The 17,597-nt window shown below is 37.9% G+C and overlaps 1 protein-coding gene across 5 annotated transcripts in view; it reads right to left on the bottom strand.

Moving 5' to 3' along the window:
• The window catches only part of TENM2 (teneurin transmembrane protein 2), a 1,092,434-nt gene that overhangs the window by 272,931 nt on the left and 801,906 nt on the right, over positions 1 to 17,597 (bottom strand). For all 5 annotated transcript variants that reach the window (XM_040078601.2, XM_058422512.1, XM_040078602.2 and 2 more), the window contains one exon: positions 12,757 to 12,840. In XM_040078601.2, the coding sequence (XP_039934535.1) occupies positions 12,757 to 12,840 (84 nt within the window). The remainder of the gene's footprint in view (positions 1 to 12,756; positions 12,841 to 17,597) is intronic.

Here is a 17,597-nt window from a genome sequence, read left to right as displayed (position 1 = left end):
CAGCGTGTCAGTGTCTTGTGAAACACAGCACAGCACCCAACTCCCCACTGCACACTCACACAAAACATTCCAAGGCTAAAATTCTGATCCAGCGCCGGCAGGCTGCCCGCGTGTAAAGCAATTATCCCTGCTGACCTTCCCTCGCACCTTGCACGTGCACTGAAGGTGTGCCACGCGCACAAACATCAGCTGATCCTCCCCAGCACAACGTGGGAGGGACGGGAACATTTACAGCTTGTTAATTACTTACTTACAGAGTGATTTCTAGGATTTTTAATCCTGTTTATATATAGAACTGACATCACATTCTGAGGCAATGCACCTTTTGTTACAAACAGCAAAAGCCTCTATATGAGTGCTGCCTTTAACGCCTGTGGATCTAGGAAAAACCAGCAGTTTATCATCTGGAACCCTCACACAGTTTAATGTTTGACTAATGCAGAAGTTGCAGTACTGCTGTCCCACGTGCAGCACAGCACTCAGTGATCACATGAGATCGTTTGATGGCATTTTAAACACCAGTGCTGGGAAATATTCTAAATTTGGCATTTATTTACGAATGGTGGGTCTGTCCTTTGCTACTGCTGGAATAACCTGCAGCAGTTACAATGGACCAAGCAATGACCTGGGCTCTGAATAGATGAGAAGTTCCAAAAACGGTATCAAAAAGCTCAGTAACAGAAGTGCCTATACTTAGGTCAAGATTATTAGGATTGCAGGAAACAAATTACAAGTCTCACACAAATTAATTATCTCCTTTCCAAGACTCCGGGAGATCATTAATACAGACTTGTCGAATAATTAAGTCTGAAAGGGACCTCTTGAGGTCATCTAGTACAATGGTCTGACCTCAAAAGCCAATCTTGAAGTAACTTAAGATTAACTCCTCACTCACTTCATTCTTGAATAATCACACTTTGCAGCAGATACCTATTTTTGATGCCTCAGACTGGAAGAGAAAGAGGAAGGGATGAGCTGAGAGGCCCCACCTTTGCTACTGATGACAAGGGATGTACATTTTGCTGAACACATGCAGACTCCAGCAATAATCAGTCTTCCACCCTGTGTTACCCTATGTCACCCACATTACATTTCTATGTTCAGACAAATTATGCAATGTGCTTCTACGTGAATAATGGAGATTTTTTTCTACAACTCAGAAATTTGTTATTTACCAAAATCTATCCGAAATAGCTGACAGCAATTCAAGGCACAGTGTTCAAGTGACTCCAGCGTCAAGAGCTTCAGGCACTGGAATAAAGGTTTCTCTTTGTCAGAGCTGGTGTGATCAGAACTTACTTGTAAATCAGTAACACTGTTTCAAAGCTTGTTTAGTGAATGATGAAATCACATCTTCCTGGTAACCCCAAGCATGTAATTTATCTGTTTATCTCCATCAGAAAAAAGCCTTTAATGAACATAAAGAAAGTGTCACCACTTATCACTAACAAGAAATCTGCTAGCAATCCTGACTCTCGCAGTCTTTGTGACATGCTGGGGAAGGAAGGGAAATGTAAGCATCTACAAATATGAGCACGTATAAAAGCAATAGTTGCCATTTTCACATAATAAAATATCTTTGAAAAGTGTGACTTAGAAATAAGGATCTGCCTTCTCCATTTATTATGTTTTTAGCAACACTTTAACTAATATCTGTCCTCAATTTTCTATTGGTATCTAAATGCAATACTTGCATTTTTTCAAAATGAACTACTACATTTACAAGGGGCTGTAAATTGTAATACTGACATTTCTTTGAGGTCAGATTTTTTTTCGCTTAGAAAGAAATGAAGCAGTAGTAATTTGTCCATGACTTCACTGAAATATATGCCACTTGCACCAACACAGATCAGCAGGTGCACTGTGCCTGAAGTTCTCCCTCCTACTATTGCTTGCCAGGTAAAATTTACAGAACATCAAGATGAAAATTAAAAGTGAGATTGAACAACCTCACCAAGCTATGGAACTCCAGGGCTACAGATGTTTAAGGAGAGACAAATTTGGAAGAATGATAATTAAAGTTACAGTCCTATAAAACATATTAAACTGTCACAAGCCAACTCAAGCAACTTCATAGGAATATTGTAAATAGCAATATTCTAGAAAAAAAAAATCTGCTGAGGAAATTTGAAAGCTCAAACTGTAGTACAGTCATCAACGTAACTGAGTGTATGAACACCTCAGTGCAACACAGAAAATAAAAAAATAACCATAACAAAACCCTAAAACCCACAAAAAAATTCTGCCAAGAAAAAACATATCTTGACTCTGCTGCAGGAATAAAACACCTTGGATTAACTCAAGATCTGGCAGGTAGTTAAGAATCATGAGGATCATATATCCTCTGCTTCCAGAAGCTTCTGAAGCACCAAAACCCCAGTGTAGATAAAGCTGCTCTAGGCAGCACTAGGCAGGAAGGGCTGATGCTGTCCTTAAAAACATCCAGGAGAATGATTTATGTGCTTTGCTCTTCACTAAACCAAAAGAATAATATATGTGATATTCCCAGGGGAAAAAAAACCAAAACAAAACAACAAAAAAACCCAACCAAATCAAAACTCCTTCCAAAACCCCCAACCCCTCAGTATTCTTTCCATCAATATATAAACTGTTTTCTTTCAACACAGTTCAGTTTAATTCTGATTAATTTTCAGCTCTGGAGTATTAACTGTTGAGTGCCTTAACTGGCTAATTAGAATCTAATACAAAGTGCATGCTGCACTCTTTCCCAACAAATTCTTCAGTTTATTGAAGAAGGAATCACACTGAAACAGCTGCTGGAGTACATTTAGCACTCAGTTTATATCTTGTGTATGTTTAGCATAGATTACACACTGTGGCTCTCTGCATGGTCACTCAGTGGAGCAGAACTCGTTCTGCAGAGCAGATTCAGGGCCCTTTTCTTGCCCTTCCATGGGCATTGGGGAACACTCAACATCTCCTCACCCTGCACCAGCCCTTGAGTAGATGAACCACGCTGAGCAAGGAAAAGCACTGCAAAGGCAGGGGATTTTGTGAGGTGGGCATCAACAATTCATAAAGGACACGCACATCTCATACCTAACAACGCAAATTCACTAAAACCATAACTTAGCTTTTCTTTAATGGAGATTGTTTTTCATGTCAGGGTGTTTGCAGCCTTTTGGATGCCACATTGATGCCAGTCTTCAGCTAGCAAAAAACTGCCACAGAGTTTATTCCTACCCAACCTTCAAAGTACCTGTTAAAGAGTCTGATTTGAATTCTACGTTTTCATAATATTCATCAAAGAACTGAAAGAACATATCAGAAATGTTAAGAGCTTGAAAAAACTATTGTTTTCAACTACCTTGTTCTCTTTAGGAAGTACACTCAGCATAACACACTTCAGTGTATTTTTGGACATGTAACCTCTTCCCATAATGGAAGAAAAAACTTTGTGTTTGCATTCTTCAGTTATGAAAAAAAGCAACAGTTTAAACCCAATCTAATTTTACTGCCTCTTTAATTGCACCTTCTGGTGCCTCACGCCTGAGCAGTGATTTACGTTGAGGCTGATAGGTTCAAACAGCGCTTCCACAAATTAATGAGTGAGAATTACCCGTGCACTGAACCACAGCCAGGCGTTTGCTGACACTCACAAACCTGTGCTGGGACACGCTGCCTGCACACGAATAGCAGCTGAGCTCTGCCCCACAGCACCCAGCTAGGAGATGACACTGGGGAGTTGAAAAACGCAAGGTGAAATGGTAAAAAAATAACCCCAACTTTTGAGAGCTGGGGCTTATCAAGATGGAAGTTACAAAATCAGATTGTTTATTTATTTTAGCCCATATCCCTCAATATGAAATTCAACTTAATTACCGTATGTCTCCGACAGTAATAATTGCCACACACAAGATACAGAGGAAAAGGAGATGTGCAGTTACAATGGAGTAAAGAAAAAAGCTGACAGATCAGGTTCAAAAGTTTAAACCTTTCTGGGAATTCAGAAAGTTACATTCTGTACGTTTTTCTATCAGAAATAACACAAGAATAGAACTCTTTGCATAGATATCTGAAGAACAAAACTGAAATTCTCTTACACGTTGCCCTCAACCTAAAATAAGCGTTCCTCTGTCACTGCTAAGTGAAACCACTTCAAGAGTAGTGCCTGTGTTTCTCTGCTCTAAGGCAAGGAGGGTTTCTCTCAGCACAGGCTCACAGAGCACAGCTGAACAACAGGTTCAGGTTAGAAAGAAGCAAGAACTACAAAAGAATTAAAGCAGGTATTTCTATATTGAGAACAATGAAGGAAAAGGAATTTCTAAATGCTAATTTGATTGTCACGTATAACAATGGTCATAAGCATAAACCTGGACAGGGAATCAAATTTAGAACTTCATTTAAATTAATTCAAAGCTAAGCAAGGAATTCAACTACGTCCACATATTCACCATAGAATATCACATTTTTCTGTATTAATTTGATGAAGAAAACAGAGCTAGAAAGACTGCGTAACAGCAACAGGTGTTTTTATATAACATTTCTTGATTCATATGAAGCAGCTCAGGTGCTCAGATTTTTAGTGATTTCAAATATATGACTACACAGATCTCTGTAAGTATCTGTGTACCCATGCCTAAGAAATTATTTCTATCTTTTTCCCTTGCTTTACGTTTAACTTTGAGACAATTTGATTTCTTCTATCACACAGATTTGGAAGGACAGATCTGAAATAGCACAGTAAAGGAAGGCAAATATAATTTATATTTTTTGTAATTGTTAACATCTGCAGTGCTTTTCACATTATTTCTACTTCATTACCTAAGCAGCAGCATTGTATTAACCACTCTGAGGAGTGCTCATGCCTGACATGACATTGCATCCTAACACTACAAACTCTGAGTCACCTGAGATGGAATGCCAATAATGCACATCACACAAGTGACTCAGAGAATGAAGAAATCTATACAGACACATCAATCCTATCCATTTTCCTCATCTAAATCCATCCTTATCTTTTTCCTAAATCTACCCAAAACATGTTTATCTCAGTGCTACCCCTGCAGAATTTGCATCTTCGAGCCTTTACTGCATGTAGCAGTACTGCACAACCAGGCACTCAGGGCCTCGATTTCCCAGTTTAGTCTCAATTTCCTCCTGTATTCAAGAGACTGTTGATAAAAACCCGAACTTTAAACTGCAAAAATGCTGATATCAGCCTGTAAGACATGGAGCTCACATGCTTTTTTACAAAATTTAAATCAGACAACGTTCAGAAACCAGCCTAGAGTGAAGCCAGATCTGCGTCAGACCCAAAAGGGAAGAATTCAATCCTTGGTGCCTTGAGTACAAGACAAGAAGTTTGACTGCGAGTGCAGCGCTGTTATTTTGATAAGGCTCTCTGTGAGAATGAGGAGTGACGGTGACTAAAAGAAGAGATGCCTTTTGTTACTCTGAAAATGCCAATTCTAGAGACTAAAGCAGGCACTTGCTCAGTCTCAGCATGTGGCTGCTCAGCCTGTGCTGTGTAAAGAAGCTGTCAGGGAGGGTGCACAAGCTGTTTTTACTACTGAACAAAGAACCAATAGATGTTCACCTAAATGGTGATCTCATCACAGGATACACAAAGTCAGATGCAGAATCCAAACTCAGAGGCGACACCTCCAAAGAATCCTGAGAATGTCCAACTATCCTTTGAGTGGAAAAGGAAGGGAGGGCAGCAGAACAGTTTTGCCTTAAAAATTAATATTCTATAGTGCTCGAAGGCTGAAGATTTTGCAGGCTGGATAGGTAAGAGATGAAGGTTTCTGGTTTGTAATGAGAAACAAGGCACCTGTTTTTTTGTTTTGTTTTTTTTTTTTTTTCCTTATTGCAGATCATTTACTTTTCCAAAATGCACTCAATTTCCCACTTCCACATGCTATTTAATCACATCAAAATTATGCTTTATTTTAGAAAAGGATTATGTCAGTAATTTTCAGTAAGCCCTTTCGGGGCCCTCCTGGCATTTACACCGCATTCAATATTTTCATTAATTGGGACCAGGTAGTTCAGGTCATGTGGGATTTGAGGCACAGTATTTCCCTGCCCCAGACTTTAACTGAGAAAGCAAAGCTTTCATTCAAAATAAAAAAAGAAACCAAGTACAATCAAGCATGGGCAGATTCTGAGCACAAGCACTGCAGAAAACCCTGGTTCTGAAGCACATTCATGCTGCTGAACCATCACTCAAAATCTAAACAATTCTACAGGGATCACATACCAACTCCTAACAATGCTGTTAAAGGACAGAAATTTTGAAGCAGCATGAAAACCTTTTATCAGCTGTGTATGTAAGTCTTAACAACAGGAGAAATGGTTTGAGCTTGGTTGAAAATACTGAGCTCACTTATCCCAGTAAGGAAATGGATTTCAAGACATGGCCTGCGTGAGTCAGCTTTTCACCTCTGCTTATTACCCCAAACAGATTTCAATCTTCAGATACAATCAGACCATCCAGTACATTTCCATCAAGATGCTTGGCCTTCCACTAACAACTTCTGGGTGCAGCTTTGCATTGTCAAAGTAAAATTCTTTAATAAGCAGAAGGGTTTGTAAAAAACTTAGTCTAAATTCACGTACAGTCATCATTTCCTCATTGCTTCCCCATATTTAAAATACAATGTAATCTGTTGGAGACTATAAAAGTTTTGCCACAGATGCAAAACAAGCCTGGAGTAAAGCACCTTCACTTCCTAATCTAAACAGAAGTGTTCTTAGAAAAGCAAGCTATGGATATTGATCAAAAAAACTCTGCTCTGACTTGCCACACTTTCACCTTTAACACTGGATTCAAGTAAATCTAAACTATGGAAATATGGCATGAGCATAAAAAATTATACATATAATTTATATTTCAAATCAGTCCTTTTTGTCTCCCTGCTTATTCAAGTTTCACAGCATACATATGGGTATGAATAAGCAAGGGGATTTTTCACCCTTACTTCATGCACAGCAGCTTGAAAAATGTTTCCGATTAACATAAATGATAATCCATGTACATAAGGCTGTCTTTCAAAGAGGTTTGATAATTCATAAATGAAATGTTTACACAGATGAGGTCAAGCCAAAAGGTTTGTAATATAAGTATTTAACGGATGTAAATCTGTTCATCATTGCTAAGGAACACGGGATCACTTCAAATATTCACTATTGAATGTGCTTAGTACACATTTAGAACAACTTGCATGAATTCTCATTCCAATTTTTAATTACTATGCAGTCTGTAAGGATAAAAAAATCAAGAGTCAGATTGCTCTTTTTTCTTTTATCAGAACAATTAACATTAATGACATATTACTTCACATGCACTTCTACACATGCATTATTAAAATAATAAATTGAATGAAGTTTGAACAAAAGTATAACAATACCTCCAGGTACAGATGTTTAACCAACATATATTTCTATCAATGTTTCCATAGCCAGTGTTCATCAGAAGCTAAAGCATAGCTCAACAAAATAATCCCCCAAAATCCCAGGCAATTCCTTTAAAAAAATACCTAAAGCTTTTTTTTTTCCCCAGATGTAATTTTCCTCTTGCACTGCATACAGCCTACTTACATAACTTAGTTTTTCTAGTTTTATGAAAGCATAAAATGAGAACAAGGATTTCAGACCATTAAACAGACCTTGGTGGCAGGAAGGAAAGACAACAATTTTTTTTCACTTGAATCCTTTAGACAGAGACAATTCACATCTCTTGCAGTCCACCCTGGTTTTTCACCTACCAGAGAACAACTTAACCAATTTTTTTTTTCCCCTAGGGTTTCCATAGCTTTAATTTCTATCTCAATCTTAAAATTAAATATTAAAAATTAAAATTCAATAGCCAGCCATCCACATGGAGACGCAGACATTCAGTTTTCTGGATTTATTAAAATCTACTCACACTGATAACAGCACAGGGAGGTACGATTTGGCATGGTAAACACAGGTTTAACAGCCTAATTGCTTGGATTTTTTTGTGGATCATTATGCTAATGCCTCTGCAGCAAAAATTCCCATCACAAAGAATTCTCCTTGCTGACTGAAAAGGGAGGACTGGGACATCCTGGGGTGGTGGAAGAGATTGCTCTTCAGGGACACACGAAAGGGATTTTCAAACCCCCAGGACTATTGAGCTCTGCCAAAGGCAAGAAAGCAAAGCCGGACACACAACATCGGGAATTACAACTTGGTCTGCCTAAACCAGGGACTCCAGACAGAATGACAAATGACACCTTGCCCTACAAGGGTGCTTGGGAGGAAGATGGATTCATACGGGATAAGATACTTAAGATAAGATGGATTCATACAGGATAAAGACATACTCTGCACAAGCAAACAGCTCTGCATGTATGAACAATTTTGTTTTGTCCAGAATTCAACTGGACCTTGAGATAAAACTCATTATTTTGTCCCCCAGGTCCTACTGTACATTATGCTCCCTTAAATATATTCCGTTATGTAAACAAATCTGACCCTGACTGCTCAGGACACTCAAAACTGCTCTGACTCCACAAAACCAGGCTTGCTTGGAGGACTATGGATGCCACAGTGGCAAAGTTTTTGCTTTGGTAAAATAAAGGTCAAAGAAGAAGTTTTCCATGATAAATATGAATTTTGAAAGAACAAATATAATTTGAATTTTTTTTATCCAACAATAAACCAGATCAAAATAAAAATATAAAAGCTATCAACACAGGTAGTTTGTTAGCTCCTTGTGGCACTAATATTTTCTTCAGTTTCCTGAAAAGTTTTGTTACTGTTTTCTCTGATCCTATGTCCACATTTTATCACCAAAAATGCACCTCCACTACACAGCAGATGTGTCATTAACTATTTCTGAAAAAAGGTGAAATAAAATCACCCAGCATGAGAAGACTATGGAATAAGCCAACACTAGCAGATGGTGTTTATTTTGTCACCACTTGTGTTAAAAATTGTCACCTATTTCATCAGTACCTTTAAGGTAGAAGCTTCATGCAAAAAGTGGAAAAGCTATTTTTTATAAGCTGTCACAGAACTCCTTAAAATAAAATGGTCCTCTGGCTGTAGCTTCCAGTTCTTAGGACATGGTGCATTACACAGGAGATCGATTTATATAAATCTGAGGTGATTGAGTATTTTGTCAGCAGCTCAGCCTTTCATCACACAACCTCTTTTGCTTCTTAAGAAAATTTCAAATCCTTTATTTCCAACACTGGTGCTGTTCAGACAAATTTGGTAACATTGCTCCCAGAAGAGGCACCTGGTAGAAGTGTCAGCTTGCTTTCTTCTAGCACCTCCTATGCAAGAGAGCTTTACTCCTCCTTCAGGATTTCCCACATTTTCGCTATTTTATTTTAATCACCCACTTTTGGCTGTGTGGTTTCTATTCTCTGGCTGACAGTTTCTTAATAAAACAGCTGCATGAAGAGTAATTGCAGAACCCAGACTTGGCTACTCAAAGAAATCACAGCTAAAATCCAATGATAAACTCAGGTCTTGCTTGTGTAGTTTTGAAAGAATGCCCACTAGAATTTCAACCTAAAAATCCCCTGTTAATGCACTGCAATTTGAGTGACTCAATCCCTTCTCCCTCCCTGTCAAGTCTTCTACTGCACTCCAGTTCAGGTTGGCTTGCACACACGATACCAGGAGCTGACCCTTTTGCCATTAAATGCCTTTATTTTGTCATTTAACAAGGCCTCTCAGTGTCCTACTCATATCATACCCTAAGCAGCACACTTTTACATTTATTTATATATATATATACACATACACACACTCAACATCATACTTCTGGAATGCTGAAAAACTATTATTTTGATAAAACACTGGAATTTTGTTACATTATTTTACAGCTCTGAAAAGAAACCAGGGCTAGTCTGGTTTTTTTGTTTGTTGGATTTTGTTTTTAATTCCAAATTCTTATTTTGACATAGATTTGAGTTTTTTTGGGGGGAGGGGGAAGGTTAGTTGTAGTTTTTTTAATCTACAAAAAATTCTTCTTCCGGAAAAGGAGTACTCAGAAATGGTGAGATTCAGCACTACTCCAAATACTAGTGAGGGGAGATATTTTTTCTATAAGACATTTTTCTTCTCTCTCTTTCCAGAGTCAGAAGATGGATCTAACAGTCCTTCTGCCTGCATTTCTGAATCACTGACCATTCTAACACCCACATTCATCACTTCACCTCCTTTTTTGTGGCTGCACCAGTGGCATCTGTGACCTTAGCAAAGCAAAAGCAGAGCAGATGAAGAAACCTATCATTTTATTAGAGCACTGCAAAGCAATCCGTGCTCTAGATAAGCACACATGAGAACTTTGAAATGCAAAGTCTGAGGACTCTACTCATGGTGATACAAAGAGTCCTCTTCTGTTGACACAACATGCACACTGCAAGCTTTGCAGCACTATTTGGATGCATTCTCAGCCAGCTGAGGCTTTAAACCAAGGTTAGGGCCATCTGTCTGGTTCTGGCAGCATCCAGATTGATGTAAAAAAAATCCTGTGGCACTGTATAAAAGGAGCAGAGATAAAGCTTGCATTTGGTCAAGTCCCTGGAATTATTAACATCAAAGATTTGGCTGATATTACCAGGCAGCACATCTGGGTCAACAAGCTCACAGCACCTTCCTCACCACATTTAGAGCATTCAGCAAACCGTTCACTACTCAGATCAGATTTAGTATGTCCAAGAAATTGGACTCATAAAAGGTACTAAGTTTTTCTGTTGTTTGTTTCAGTTCAATTGTTTTCTTAAATGCATGTTAAATCAAGCCGGTAGCAAGCATTAATGCTATCAAGAATTTTTGAGTTGTGATATAGTTATTAATACAGTCTCACAATATTCCTAATTTCTAGAGCCCTGAACAAACACAGTACCAAAACCTGAAAGCAATACATCAATTAAATTTGTTAGAATTGGGTAGAGTATTGGGTTGCAAGGAAAGAGGACTAAACCAAAGAGAAACAATATTTTGCTTCTGTAAAAGCCTCAAAATGTCAAATGAGGAAAGACATTGTTCAGCTGGATGCAATTTGTTAGGCAAAACCCTTCTCTGATCCCGTAAAATGCATTCAAGCATTATTCTTTGAGATTTAGTACAGTCTAAATAGCATAACCCATTCATTTCACCTGTCCCAAAATCCTTCTGCAACATCAATAATCATGGATGCTTCAGAAATGCAGAGATATTTCCATCCTTTATTAATTTCATCTTTATTACTGACCATACACACACCACCTTGGGCAGTTTTTAACACTGTGCATCAGCACTATGGAAATTTAATTACTCTACCAAAAGCTCTGGCTCCCACTCTTCTAAGAAGCACGGAAACACAAGAAGCGGTCCTTATCTCCAGTCTGAAAACACACTGAGCACTCTTGGGCTGCACTGACTAGGAAATGGTCACAGATGCTCAGCACTTTCCAGAATTTGATTTAAGAAACTGCTCCAGTGTTTGCCCAGACACTGTTTGAGATTCAAAGAATAATGCCATTCACTAGTTTTTAACACAAATCAAGCAATTATGAAAAGAAGTACATCAGAAAATGAGGGTGTTAAGAAAACCTTGGCCTCATTTGAATAGTAAGCAAGCAGAGTATTATTCCTGGTTAGGGCCCTCATCTTGCAAAGCATTTACTTAAGTGCTTCAAAAAAAAAGCCCAAACAGAAAAGTATCCTTCATGTTACATACCAGGTCAGAGGTGCAATGGAAGAAAATAACAAAATCCATCTTTCATCTCATTAGGCAATCAAATACAAGGTAAAATTTGCCAAGTGGAGGACAAAAGGCTTTATCAAAAATAACCCTTGCTAATTTAGCAAGGGCACATGCTGATGCTGTAGTTAGTACAAGTGTACATATCCAATGAATGAAAATAATTTTTGAATTTAAGAAATATCAAGAGGAAGATGGCACCAAATAATTATGGTCTTACTAAAATTCCTTGAGATGTCTTTTGATTTATATTACTACAGCCTGGCAATTTTTTCTTTTGCTAAAAAAGTGCATTGCAGGCTTTTTTTCCCCAAACATCCTCTTCCTCCCAAAGGAGATTTACTCTCAGGGAAGCACAAAAGTGGGGAGCAGTGGCACTTCAAAAACCCCCGTGTAGCATTGCACGATTCCCTACAAACCCAACACAACTCCCTGATTGTTTTGCACAGCCCGAGATACAAAACTTCAGGGGCAGATCAAATGTGACTGGATCTCATACTCTTAAGATCAAAAAAATGCAAATCAAGACTGGAGATGACCAGAGTCAAATCTTTCACTCAAAATTCTGACTGAAGAATCTTTGTAGAAACTTGTCCCATGCAAACCTTTACCAACGGAATACAACACATGCAACTGCCTTTGTGAAAATACAGGTGCAGGTTCCATTTTGTTTTAAAATTATGCCTGTGACTATCCAGATCTGGCATCTCTTCCATGTCTTAGCTGTCCTCCTCTCATGGGACAAGCAAGATCAGCTCATGGAAAAGAGCTCCTTCACCACCCAGCCATGTCTCCCAGTGAAAAACCCCTAAATTAGTTCAATCCAACCAGGAAGGTAATACTCAACAAATGAGATAGAAATCAGTAGTAGAGATCAGGTTTATTCAATAGAAAGTAAATACCCAGGAAGTTAAAAAAAACAAAAAACAACCAACCAAAATCGCACAACACGTAATAAGCAGAACATACACAGAACAAGATTAAACATTGCACAACACACAAGTTCTAAACTAGGTTCTAAGTGTACAAAGAATACAGTTTAAGCAAAATAAAAACCTTACGTATTAGAGAGTTCTTTGTCTCAGCCAGCTGCTGCCAGCTTGTCTGTCTGTCTTTCAATTTCTCAGAAAGGTGTGTGTGAAAATCTAAATGAAATAAAACAAATAACATTTTAGAGATGGCTCTTCTTTTCTTCCCTTCTACTCACCTTTAGTGCAATGCAGCCACTAGAATGTTTCACCTCCTCCCACCCAAAGTAAGTAAAATACATTACTCAATATTATCTAGAGATAAAGAATTCTTTTATCTTGTTATCAATGACATAAAAAGGCACATTGAGTAGCAGTAGTTTGGTGCAATCTTGCTTTGCAGGCAGTCTTTACACCCACTGTCAGCATCATTAACCACAAAAAGGTCCGAGTGCACAAAAGTCTCCCTAAAACCTCTCTTTGGGTAGAACTTAACCCAAAGGCCAGCACAGTTTCCATACAGGCTCTACAGGAGGTGCTTAAGTTCATACTAACTTATTTTCAGTGTACTATCCATTACTCCTAGTCAAATACATATTATTACATCCTTCAAAAAGATAATTTTTTGTTCCCTATAAACAGATTCCTAAGATATATTTGGAAAATGGACACTGTCAGCTTTAATAAATAATTTCTTACAAGTTTATTGCAGCAGCATTACAACTTTTACATTGAGCTTGATTATGTTGAGAGTCATTCTGCTGCACCTCAGCTAGGAACCAGTGAAAACTCTATTGTTGCAAGGAGATTTTTTTTTTTTCCTTTTTTGTCCAAAAACTCTCCAGCTTTAGGAAAACAAATTTTTAATACATACATACAAAAACCCCTTTACTTTTGACTCTACTTTCTCTTAGACTAAAAAGAAAACAACTAAAGTAACTCTGGATTTTGAAAACATGACATAATCATGGAGTCCTCTTACATTTGAAAAGCTCAAAGTCAATTGAAAATTATTATTGAATTTCATAATAACATCAGGAAAATTTTCAGCTGTAGTAAACAGGAAACATGAAACCTATTTTTATTTATTTACATGATTTTCCTTGCAAAAACCAGCAAGACAAGAAGCCAAATAATTAATGCATGGTCACTAATTCTTGTTTTCACTGAAAAATAATTTCACTCTGTGCATCTCATGTTCAAATCCTTCATAATATTTATAAGATAATAATTTAATCTTTCACCCAACACTCAAACAAATCAACTGTGAAAATGTGTTCTGTAAACACAGCAATTTATTATATGCAAAGAAAAAAGGCTACACATTGACACAAATAAAAAAAGGCTGACCAAGACAATAGAAAATAAATCACTCTGCATGCTAGACAACAAATTAGCTATTTGTTAGAAGCAAAAATAATTTGCTTCAAGTGGAATAATGTGAGAGAATGACAGCTCCTAAGTCTTACATCTCTGGTTTCGGGGGGGAAAGAATTTCAAGTTACAAACAATAAAAACGAGGTAGAATTTACTGAACTGGCTCAATGTCTCCCTGCCACACATGAAGTTAAATTTTGATAAGGTACAACTATAAGACTTTTTTGGGTACTTTGGCTTACATCTAATTAGTTCAGCTTTATTTTGATGGTACAGACTTTTGATTTAAAAACAAGCAAGGGAAAAAAAAAAAAAAGATTTTCAGGAACACTTATCAGGAAAGATGTTTCAAAGAACAGCATACAAGTCAGGCAAAGAAATGTGAAGGGCAGAGCACTCTGGATATCAATGTAGAAATGCTAGTAAATAAAAAACATATTGCAAATTTCTTGTCTTGGTATTACCAGTCATTTTTCCCTGAAACAGAATACTAAAAGTTGATATTATTTTCACATTTTAAAAATGGGAGAAATTAAATACAACTAAACACATGCATATGTAGGAATATATCAAAGAGGAAGTCATGGAATTGTTTTGTTAAGCTTTTTTCCTTTCCTTTTTCTATGTGAAAATTGAACCAAACTCAAAAACAGTGAATTCTTCTGCAGTACTTACAAGCTAAATTAAACCATTTTAGCAGTTTGCAATTATACTATTTCTGTTATATCCCATCCTATAATACACAGTTTCAAAATCTTTAATGTCTGTATTTCTGTTTTAATACAAGCTTCAGCTTTCATTTCTCTTTTATGAGGAAAACCAGAATTAATTCATCAACAATTCATCTATTGACATTTTATCACATTACCCTTTAAGCTTGTGTATGTTACTGAATCTGCTATTTTCTTTTTCACCTGTCTGTGGCCACCTTGGGATATTCAAGCCTTATAAAGGACACAGATGAGGACGACAAATTGTTCACCCAAGGAAGCTGAACCATCCCTCTTTTTATGGGAAGCACCTAAAATTAATGGCTAAAGCTCAAGTAACCAAGCACTGTTTCTCCAACAATTAAAAAGAAAAAAAGAAATGCACCAAGGAAAGAATATTTAAATGTTAAGACACTTTAAAATAGTGTCATCTGAAGGGAAGTCTCCGTGGGTATTACCTTCCTTTGACACTCACAGGGAGTTAAACCTAATTGCATTTAGGGTTATCTCTAGCAGCTACACTTGGAATCAACCATCCTCAGGAGGACTATACTAACTAATCTACTTATTAGGCTTTTATTCAGATTTAGTACAGCCTTTTATAAAAAAAATCTTGAAGGGATAGTAATGGATTTTGCAATTATCAGACAGGAAAGAACAGACTATGACCTACAATCTTTGGCTTTACCAAAAAACAGGAAAAGAAAATCTTTTGTAAGTAAATCTTTAGAATTTTAAGTTAATTTTAGTCCCTATCAGACACCACAGTTATATCTGGAAAGGTAAAACGTGTGAATTTCCTGTGTTCCTCCCATACATTCCCTTAAAATACAACCCCTCCCACCATAACTGGCAGGGAGAAAGAAACTTGTTTTCTGTCCTTGCCTTTCAAAGACGAGCGAGTAGCAGGTTTTGGTTTGCTGTCTCAAGCCCCAGTTTAAGCCCAAAAGCCAGCGCTGACAGAGGTGATTGCAGATAGCAGTACAAACCCTGGCAGCACCTTCTGACAACAGCCACTGCAATTCCTGAACTGTTCTCCCATGAGGAACACGGAGTTCTGACCAGCTCCTTGCCTCCTGCATATTTTAAATATTTCTCTAAATTCCCTCCCAGCCCAACAGCCTCCCAGGGAACCTGCCACTCTGAGGAGATCCATTCCCTCCCACAACAGGGAGGCACCTCTGGACACCGGCAGCCAGAGGTTCTGCTCCTCAGAACCCCAGTGCAGAGCATGCCTGGGCCCCACAGGACACGTCTTTGCCCTGGGAAAGAGGCTGTGCACCAAATATCCTCTTGTTCTTAGTTCTAGTCCCTCTTTTGAGCCATCCTAGCAACTCCTCACAGCCATCAGCAATCCAGGAACAAGCATCACTCCTCTCTCTTCTTTCTCTCTTCCTTCATCCCCAGTTTTGTTGAAATTCTCCCTTTCATAGTTTAAATAGATGCTTCCTGCTATGCACTATGAATTCCCAATCTCATTAGCTCACTGGTAATCTGGCATTTTGCTGTTTAGCATTTTCCAGTTGGCATCGCTAAAAGCTTGGCAACCAGTCACGTAAGATGAGCTCCACCCTTTAAGATGATAGCACATTGTTTATGGTTGGGTTGTTTGGGGGTTCTTGTACATCTGAAAACTTCTTTACATTTTATAAGAGTTGCTTCCTCCACCCATAAGTCTTATGTCTCTCAGTCAACATAGATCTAGAAAATAACTGGGGAACATTAAATATGACCAGAGCCTAAATATCCTCCTAAACTCTGTTCACATTTTTCCTCTTCTATTTGTCAAAGTAGCATAACCCAATTTTTACTAGTAATATACAATAAAAAACTGATTTATTTTTATAAAGTAGCACTTCAGAAACCTTGAAAAGAAGCCTTACAAATAAATAGCCTGAATTTCTCAAGCTGTTTTCCCTCCCTCCACACCAAAACATCCAGTAATAAACCCTTGCTCCTTTTCTGTCACACCTGTGTGGCTGAGACCTGTCCCAAATGTCTCTGATTTCCTCTTTACTGACCACTAGCTGTGAGCAGAGTTTCTCCTCTGTTGGTACCTCAGTGTATTTTCATTGTTTTTTGCTCAATGATTATTGCTCAAAATTATAATTAGTGAGGAATAGGACAAACGCCGTGGAAACGACAGAAGACTCAGTACCAGACAGTTCAATGCTCTACTTTGCCCTCAAAACCCAGGGATTTTCCCCCATCACCTTCTACCCCAATACTTCAGACCATGCCTGGTGGGCAGATGTAACAAGTGCAGTACTCAACCTCTACGCACTCCACCTCCACTTAGAAAAAAAAAAAATCAGTAATACAGAAGTTGTGCACAAAGGCATGGGAATAAGAACTGCTCTGCAGCAAAGGCCACACAATTTTTCTTTTCCCATATTGTCTTGACAGAATTACTCTCTGCTGTATTACTCTATTATGTTCTATTGCACATTTTATATCCAATGTTTTGTTTGATCTTTTGTGAAAGTTGTGTTCAGTTTTCTCTCATCCAAAGCGCATTCAACAGCTCAATTAGGCTCAAAAAGCTTTACCTTCAGAGTGTACTGGCAGCTCTCAAGCACAATTATTCTCCAGTGCAAAACACCCACAAGACATATTTAAGAGTATACTTCCACAAATAATATGCTAACACACCACCCAACATTGCTGCAGAATTGACAAACACTACAAAGGAAAATGCTCTAATGCTGTTCAAGGACATCTGAAAGTACATTTTATTTCAGTGAACTCCACAGCAAATACACCATTTTCCCTCTCCTCAGCCCAATTGTAAGGTTAGAAAATGCGAGTCAGAAGTTTTGACTTGCATTGCAATTTAAAACTTCCTAC

This window comes from Hirundo rustica, chromosome 14 (assembly GCF_015227805.2).
Source record: "Hirundo rustica isolate bHirRus1 chromosome 14, bHirRus1.pri.v3, whole genome shotgun sequence".
Lineage (NCBI taxonomy): Eukaryota > Metazoa > Chordata > Aves > Passeriformes > Hirundinidae > Hirundo > Hirundo rustica.
This window is presented reverse-complemented; position numbering and strand designations above follow the sequence as displayed.